We start from the raw sequence: 9,101 nt of genomic DNA on the forward strand, positions 1-9,101 counted from the left end.
TTTATGGCATAGAGTGTTCAGCCTATGTTTTCCTCTGAGAGTTTTATACTGTCTGGCCTTACATTTAGGTCTTTAATCCATTTTGAGTACATTTTTGTGTTACGGAATGTTCTAATTTCATTCTTTTACATGTAGCTGCCCAGTTTTCCCAGCAGCACTTTTTGAAGAGGCTGTCTTTTCTCCATTGTATATACTTGCCTCTTTTATCAAAGGTAAGGTGACCATATGTGCCTGGGTTTAGCCCTGGGCTTTCTATCCTTTTCCATTGATCTATATTTCTGATTTTGTGCCAGTACCATACTGTCTTGATTACTGTAGCTTTGTAGTAGAGTCTGAAGTCAGGGAGCCTGATTCCTCCAGCTCAGATTTTCTTTCTCAAGATTGCTTTGGCTATTTTGGGTCTTTTCTGTTTCCATACAAATTATGAAATTTTTTGTTTTAGTTCTCTGAAAAATGCCATTGATAGTTTGATAGGGATTGTATTGAATCTGTAGAGTGCTTTGGGTAGTATAGTCATTTTTCACAGTGTTGATTCTTCCAATCCAAGTACATGGTATATCTCTCCATCTATTTGTATCATCTTTAATTTCTTTCATTAGTGTCTTATAGTTTTCTGCAGCCAGGTCTTTTGTCTCCTTAAGTAGGTTTATTCCTAGGTATTTTATTCTTTTTGTTGCAATGGTAAATGGGAGTGTTTCCTTAATTTCTCTTTCAAATTTTTCATCATTAGTGTATAGGAATGCTAGAGATTTCTACGCATTAATTTTGTATCCTGCTAGTTTACCACGTTCATTGATTACCTCTAGTGGTTTTATGGTAGCATCTTTAGGATTCTCTGTATGTGGTATGTCATCTGCAAACAGTGACAGTTCTACTTCTTCTTTTCCGATTTGGATTCCTTTTATTTCTTTTTCATCTCTGATTGCTGTGGCTAAAACTTCCAAAACTATGTGGAATAACAGTGGTGGGCAGTAAGAGTGGGCAACCTTGCCTTGTTCCTGATCTTAGTGGAAATGGTTTCAGTTTTTCACCACTGAGAACGATGTTGACTGTGGGTTTGTCATATATGGCCTTTATTATGTTGAGGTAAGTTCCCTCTATGCCTGCTTTCTGGAGGGTTTTTATCATAAATGGGTGTTCAATTTTGTTAAAATTTTTTTCTGCATCTATTGAGATGATCATATGATTTTTCTCCTTCAATTTGTTAATATGGTATATCACATTGATTGATTTGCATATACTGAAGAATCCTTGCATTCCTGGGACAAACCCCACTTGATCATGGTGTATGATCCTTTCAGTGTGCTGTTGGGTTCTGTTTGCAAGTATTTTGTTGCAGATTTTTGCATTTGTGTTCATCAGTGATATTGGCGTGTAGTTTTCTTTTTTTGTGACATCTTTGTCTGCTTTTGGTATCAGGGTGATGGTGGCCTTGTAGAATGAGTTTGGGAGTGTTCCTCCCTCTGCTATATTTTGGAAGAGTTTGAGCAGGATAGGTGTTAGCTCTTCTCTACATGTTTGACAGAATTCGCCTGTGAAGCCATCTGGTCCTGGGCTTTTGTTTGTTGGACGATTTTTAATCACAGTTTCAATTTCAGTGCTTGTGATTGGTCTGTTTATATTTTCTGTTTCTTCCAGGTTCAGTCTCAGAAGGTTGTGCTTTTCTAAGAATTTGTCCATTTCTTTCAGGTTGTCCATTTTATTGGCACAGAGTTGCTTGTAGTAATCTCTCATGATCCTTTGTATTTCTGCAGTGTCAGTTGTAACTTCTCCTTTTTCATTTCTAATTCTATTGATTTGAGTCTTCCCACTTTTTTTCTCGATGACTCTGGCTAATAGTTTATCCATTTTGTTTATCTTCTCAAAGAACCAGCTTTTCGTTTTATTGATCTTTGCTACTGTTTCCTTCAATTCTTTTTCATTTATTTCTGATCTGATATTTATGATTTCTTTCATTCGGCTAACTTTGGGGTTTTTTGTTCTTCTTTCTCTAATTGCTTTAGGTGTAAGGTTAGGTCATTTATTTGAGATGTTTCTTGTTTCTTGAGGTAGGATTGTATTGCTATAAACTTCCCTCTTAGAACTGCTTTTGCTGCATCCCATAGGGTTTGGGCCATCGTGATTTCATTGTCATTTGTCTCTAGGTATTTTTTGATTTCCTCTTTGATTTCTTCAGTGATCTCTTGGTTATTTAGTAGTGCATTGTTTAGCCTCCATGGGTTTGTATTTTATACAGTTTTTTTCCTGTAATTGATATCCAGTCTCATAGCATTGTGGTTGGAAAAGATACTTGATATGATTTCAGTTTTCTTAGATTTACCAAGGCTTGATTTGTGACCCAAGATATGCTCTATCCTGGAGAATGTTCCATGAACACTTGAGAAGAAAGTGTATTCTGTTGTTTTTGGATGGAACGTCCTATAAATATCAATTAAGTCCATCTTGTTTAATGTGTCATTTAAAGCTTGTGTTTCCTTATTTATTTTCATTTTGGATGATCTGTCCATTGGTGAAAGTGGGGTGTTAAAGTCCTCTACTATGATTGTGTTACTTTGATTTCCCCTTTTGTGGCTGTTAGCATATGCCTTAAGTATTGGGGTGCTCCTATGTTATGTGCATAAATAATTACAATTGTTACATCTTCTTCTTGGATCAACCCCTTGATCATTATGTAGTGTCCTTCTTTGTCTCTTGTAATAGTCTTTATTTTAAAGTCTATTTTGTCTGATATGAGAATTGCTACTCCAGCTTTCTTTTGATTTCCATTTGCATGGAATATCTTTTTCCATCCCCTCACTGTCAGTCTGTATGTGTCCCTAGGTCTGAAGTGGGTCTCTTGTAGACAGGATATATACGGGTCTTGTTTTTGTATCCATTCAGCCAGTCTGTCTTTTGGTTGGAGCATTTAATCTATTTACATTTAAGGTAATTATCGATATGCATGTTTCTGTTACCTTTTTCTCAATTGTTTTGGGTTTGTTATTGCAGGTCTTTTCCTTCTCTTGGGTTTCCTGCCTAGAGAAGTTCCTTTAGTATTTGTTGTAAAGCTGGTTTGGTGGTGCTGAATTGTCTTAGCTTTTGCTTGTCTGTAAAGATTTTAATGTCTCTGTCAAATCTGAATGAGATCCTTGCTGGGTAGAATAATCTTGGTTGTAGGTTTTTCCCTTTCATCACTTTAAATATATCCTGCCACTCCCTTCTGGCTTGCAGAGTTTCTGCTGAAAGATCAGCTGTTAACCTTATAGGGATTCCCTTGTATGTTATTTGTTGTTTTCCCCTTGCTGCTTTTAATATTTTTCTTTATATTTAATTTTTGATTGTTTGATTAATATGTGTGTTGGCATGTTTCTCCTTGGATTTATCCTGTATGACACTCTCTGCGCTTCCTGTACTTGATTGACTATTTCCTTTCCCATATTAGGGAAGTTTTCAACTATAATCTCTTCAAATATTTTCTCAGTCCCTTTCTTTTTCTCTTCTTCTTCTGGGACTCCTATAATTCAAATGTTGGTGCATTTAATGTTGTCCCAGAGGTCTCTGAGACTGTCCTTAAGTGTTTTCATTCTTTTTTCTTTATTATGCTCTGTGGTAATTATTTCCACTATTTTATCTTCCAGGTCACCTATCCGTTTTTCTGCCTCAGTTATTCTGTTATTGATACCTTCTAGAGAATTCTTAATTTCATTTGTTGTGTTGTTTATCATTGTTTGTTTGCTCTTTAGTTCTTCTAGGTCCTTGTTGAACGTTTCTTGTATTTTCTGCATTCTATTTCCAAGATTTCTGATCGTTTTCCTGTCATTACTCTTAATTCTTTTTCAGGTAGACTGCCTATTTCCTCTTCATTTGTTTGGTCTGGTGGGTTTTTACTTTGATCCTTCATCTGCTGCGTATTTCTCTGTCTTCTCATTTTGCCAACTTACTGTGTTTGGGTTCTCCTTTTCGCAGACTGCAGGTTCATACTTCTGTTTTTTTTGGTGTCTGCCCACTGTGGGTAAGGTTGGTTCAGTGGGTTGTGTAGGCTTCCTGGTACCTGTGTTCTGGTGGATGAGGCTGTATCTTGTCTTTCTGTTGGGTAGGACCGCATCCGGTGGTGTGTTTTGGGGTGTCTGTGACCTTATTATGATTGTAGACAGCCTCTCTTCCAATGGGTGAGGTTGTATTCCTGTCTTGCTAGTTGTTTGGCATGGGATGTCCAGCACTTGAGCTTGCTGGTCATTGAGTGGAGCTGGGCCTTAGTGTTGAGACAGAGGTCTCTGGGCGAGTTCTCGCTGATTGATATTACATGGGGCCAGGAGTTCTCTGGTGTACCAATGTCCTGAACTCGGCTCTCCCACCTCAGAGGCTCAGGCCTGACACCCCGGCAGAGCACCAAGACCCTGTCGGCGGCCACCCAGCTCAGAAGAAAAGTGAGAAAAAAAAGATAGAAAGGAAAAAAATAAATGAGATAAAGTTATTAAAACAAAATTTTTTTTAATTATTAAAATAAAAGAGTAATAAATGGAAAATAAAAATAAAAAAGAGCAACCAAACCAATAAACAAATCAACCAATGATAACAAGCGCTAAAAACTAAACTAAGGTAAACATATAAATCAGAAAGTAGTCAATCACGTACAGCAAACTCCCAGTCTACAGGTGCTCCCAAAGTCCACCACCTCAATTTTTGGATAATTCGTTGTCTATTCAGGTATTCCACAGATGCAGCATACCTCAAGTTGACTGTGGGGATTTAATCTGCTGCTCCTGAGCTTGCACAGAGAAATTTCTCTTTCTCTTCTTTGTTTGCACAGCTCCTGCGGTTCAGCTTTGGATTTGGCTCTGCCTCTGCTTGTAGGTCGCCTGAGGGTGTCTGCTCTTTGCTCAGCGAGGACAGGGTTAAAGGAGCAGCTGATTCGGGGGCTCTGGCTCACTCAGGACAGGGGAAGGGAGGGGTATGGGAGGGGCAAGCCTGTGGCGGCAGAGGCCAGCTTGACGTTGCACCAGCCTGAGGCGCCATGTGTTCTCCCGGGGAAGTTGTCCCTGGATCACGGAACCCTGGCAGTGGCGGGCTGCACAGGCTCCCGGGAGGGGAGGTGTGGAGAGTGACCTGTGCTTTTGCACACAGGCTTCTTGGTGGCTGCAGCAGTAGCCTCAGCATCTCATGCCCGTCTCTGGTGTTGGCGCTGATAGCCGCGGCTCGCGCCCGTCTCTGGAGCTCATTTAGGTGGTGCTCTGAATCTCCTCTCCTTGCGCACCCCAAAACAATGGTCTCTTGCCTCTTAGGCAGTTCCAGACTTTTTCCCGGACTCCCTCCCGGCTAGCTGTGGCACACTAGCCCCCTTCAGGCTGTGTTCACGCAGCCAACCCCAGTCCTCTCCCTGCGATCCGACCTCTGAAGCCGGAGCCTCAGCTCCCAGCCCTGCCCGCCCCGGCACGTGAGCAGACAAGCCTCTTGGGCTGGTGAATGCTGGTCGGCACCGATCCTCTGTGCGGGAATCTCTCCACTTTGCCCTCTGCACTGCTGTTGCTGCGTTGTCCTCCGTGGCTCTGAAGCTTTCCCCCCTTTCGCCACCCACAGTCTCATCTCCGCCTGCGGAGGGACTTCCTAGTGTGTCGAAGCTTTTCCTCTTTCACAGCTCCCTCCCAGAGGTGCAGGTCCCATCCCTATTCTTTTGTCTCTGTTTTTTCTTTTTTCTTTTGCTCTACCCAGGTGCGTGGGGAGTTTCTTGCCTTTTGGGAAGTCTGAGGTCTTCTGCCAGCGTTCCGTAGGTGTTCTGTAGGAGTTGTTCCACATATAGACGTATTTCTGATGTATTTGTGGAGAGGTAGGCGATCTCCACGTCTTACTCCTCCGCCATCTTGAAGGTCCTCCTCCTTTATCTATACTTCTTATTTCATAATCTAATTGCGGCTGCAGGAGAATGTGAATATGCATGGAGAGTGACAAATTCAATTTTTTACTGTTATGTATGTTAATACACATTTCTGCCTCTCATTCATGTCCATATATATGTATATATATGTTGTTTATATATGTGTATATATACATTTGTGTTTATATATGTATAAATAATATATATGAAGTTTGAGTTCAGCTTCGCTAAGAACATAATGCAAAATTTTTAAAAGACTAGAAGACAGTGTAAGTTAGAAATTACCTTTGCCTACTTAAAGATTATTACCAATGTTTGATATTTATTTTGAGCAGATAAATGATTTTTATTTATTTTTGGACTGGTTAAAGCTTGTTTCTTGCATATGTGGTCATATTTGGTGCTGTTTAATACATTCACTAATAATAAGATTACAGTAACTGTGGAGAAATTGTGTCATAAAATCACATGAAAAGTACATTTACTTGTTTTCACAGCTCTGGAGAGCATGGAAGGATATTATTATAGAGACAATGTTTTGGTGGAAGAATTTCAAGCCCAAATAAATGCAGCCTCCCTGGAAAAGGTCAAACAGTACAACCAGAAGCTCAGGTATGTCATTGTTCAATTAACAGAAGAGTTTCCAGGTTTTTTTTGTTTTGTTTTGTTTTTTTTAAGACTTTCCAGTTTTAACAAGAGCAGATGAATAAAGCTTTTGATGTTATTCATTGTATTAGATGATTGATGATGATATTTCTTTTGATATAAAGTCCTCTTATTTAGGGTTTAATGTTTCAGATGTTCTAAGGGGTACACTTTTTGCAAATAAAGTAGAAAAATTTTTTTAACCTTTTCATGCTGTTGTCTTAATTTCCAAAGAAGTACAGGAGATTAATTATTTAGTAAACCGTTTCCAGGAAAAAAAAAAAGCATTGCTTTATACTGGTGTCTCCTAGGAGCTTCAGTGGATTAAAGGTGAAATAGTTTCCTTTATGTACCATTAAACATGGAAGATATGATAAAAAAAGGTACTACTTGATATTGGAAAAAGTATCTACTTTCAGATAATATAACATTTTATTGTTTTTTCCTCTAAAAATAATCATGCTGGTATTATGATCAATGGCGGAGAAAAGTTAACCACAGTAAGTAAAAGGGAAATGTATTGTAATTTAGAAGCTTCAAGTTTTAACCAATTATTAGCATATATAGTTCCCTTTTATAAGTTACTGTGTTAACAGGTCACCTTTTAAAATTACTAACCGATTATGGCTTTTATTTTTAAAAGATAAATACATTTGTTCTACTGTAGGCCTTAGTAACTCAAAAATACTATTGTGATTTTTTTTTTTTTTTTTTGGTTTTGTTTACGGTATGGCTAAACCGTGAAGATAAATTAACTCCTAAAATTCCTGGTGTGTGGAGGTGTTGGTTCTTGTGATTACCACCGGGTCGGCTTTGTTTCACTTTGAATGCATTACCCCCTTACCCTTGCCTCACACAAACCTGTCCCTTTTCCTAGGTTCTTTATTTCATACCATCATTTTGTCATCTTCTCAAGTTCTCAGCCTCAAACCCCCAATATCTGTTTGATTTCTCATTTTCTTTTGCTCTTAAAATGTAGTTGGAGATCCTGATGATTCTGACTAAAATGTCTCTTAGACTGCCCTAATTTTATTACCTTGTCTAGATCACTATTTCTCAAAGACATATAATGGACTGACCCCTTTCATAGGAGAAAAAAAAAAAGTGAAAACTGAATTCCTCAATACTGTGTCTCCTAAGAAATATTGACTTAAGAAGATCAGTCACATCTTGTGAACATCTCTCATTTGAGTACTGTTAGCACAAAAGTTTTGCCTTCATAACTGATAAAATATATTCTTAGGTTATCTTTCAAATAAGGATACAGAATGAAAGCATTTATATAGAACATGTGGACCCTGAGAATACATCCCCAGAGTTCAGTTTGAGAAAATGGGTCTGGACCATTGCCATAGCATCCTAAATAATCCGTCCCTAAGAACAAGTGTTGTTCTAATCTATTTAGGATTTTGCTTCCAGATAATAATTTTAAACCATGTGTCTTACCACGTCACTCTTCTGCATTTAGTGATTTCTTATTTCCCCCCAAAGGAGTCACAAGCTCCTTAGCCTGGTAGTCAAGGTCTTTTATGACTTGGTCTAAGACTTCCTTTCTCTTCCTGTGTGCCAGCCAGGCCATACTCTCCTCATTTCTAACCATACCTTCGACTGTCCTTTTTTCCTGACTTTCCACACTTCACTTAGCATCTGCTTCCTGTCTCCAAATGTCTATAAAGCTACTATTTATATGAGTCAATGTCCAACTCTAAGATAGTGCCCTTCATAAAATATTTTCCTTCTATTATTGGGCTGGAATGAGGCCCAGGCATCCAATTTTTTAGAAGTCCCCTAGGAGATTCTAATGTGTTGCTAGAATTGAAAACCAGTTCCCTAGATTGGGGAGTCAAAGTATGATCCTCAGACCAGCAGCATCAGTATCATCTGCAAACTTGTTAAAAACATCTCCTGGGTGGGCCCAGCAATGTGTTGGGACAAGCCTTCCAGGTGATTTTCATCAACTCACACTCAAATTTCAGAGTCACTGCCTGAGGCTAAATGAACGTCAGATTTCCTTTCCAGTCTTCCATTTTAATACTTTATTTTGCTTTATGGCTATTGTAGAATTCAGTTCTTGTTCCTGATGATACAGTTACTGTGTACAGATTCCTTCTCTTCTTTATTCTGTTGTATAAGCTCTTTTGAGATGAGGGTTAAGTTTATCTTACTGTTTCCCATTGTGTTTATCAAAGTATTTTGCATAGGAAGCTGTCCATAAGTATATGTTTAGTTGCATTAAATTAATCTAGCTATAACTAACAGAGAGAAGCGGGGGACGAGGCATAGCTTTCACATGCCTGTGGATCTTCTTTTTAAACAGAAATATATGCTCATATATAACAGATACATGAAAAGATGTTTAAGATTCTTTGTTAAGAAAAACAGCCTGTGTGCATTAATTGCATGCTATCCTCTTCACATAAGAAAACATTTTAATGTATCTTTCCTGAAGAAAGCGGTTTTAAAAGTACAGACTCCTCGGTACAAATTGTGTGCCTTTGTCAGCAATTACCAGCTATATATCCTTCTTGCTGCCTATTAGATTTCCTTTGCACAGGAAGACAATTATCTTCCTCTTTACTCCCAGTAATGCCGTCTCTTCCTGCTG

General features: G+C 38.6%; 1 protein-coding gene across 1 annotated transcript in view; it reads left to right on the forward strand.

Annotated features, from left to right (window-relative positions):
* The window catches only part of PREX2 (phosphatidylinositol-3,4,5-trisphosphate dependent Rac exchange factor 2), a 291,490-nt gene that overhangs the window by 213,273 nt on the left and 69,116 nt on the right, over positions 1–9,101 (forward strand). The window contains exon 35 of the mRNA XM_007448492.1: positions 6,349–6,463. Within this exon, the coding sequence (XP_007448554.1) occupies positions 6,349–6,463 (115 nt within the window). The remainder of the gene's footprint in view (positions 1–6,348; positions 6,464–9,101) is intronic.

This window comes from Lipotes vexillifer, unplaced genomic scaffold (genome assembly GCF_000442215.2).
Source record: "Lipotes vexillifer unplaced genomic scaffold, Lipotes_vexillifer_v1.1 scaffold815, whole genome shotgun sequence".
NCBI classification, from domain to species: Eukaryota; Metazoa; Chordata; class Mammalia; order Artiodactyla; family Lipotidae; genus Lipotes; species Lipotes vexillifer.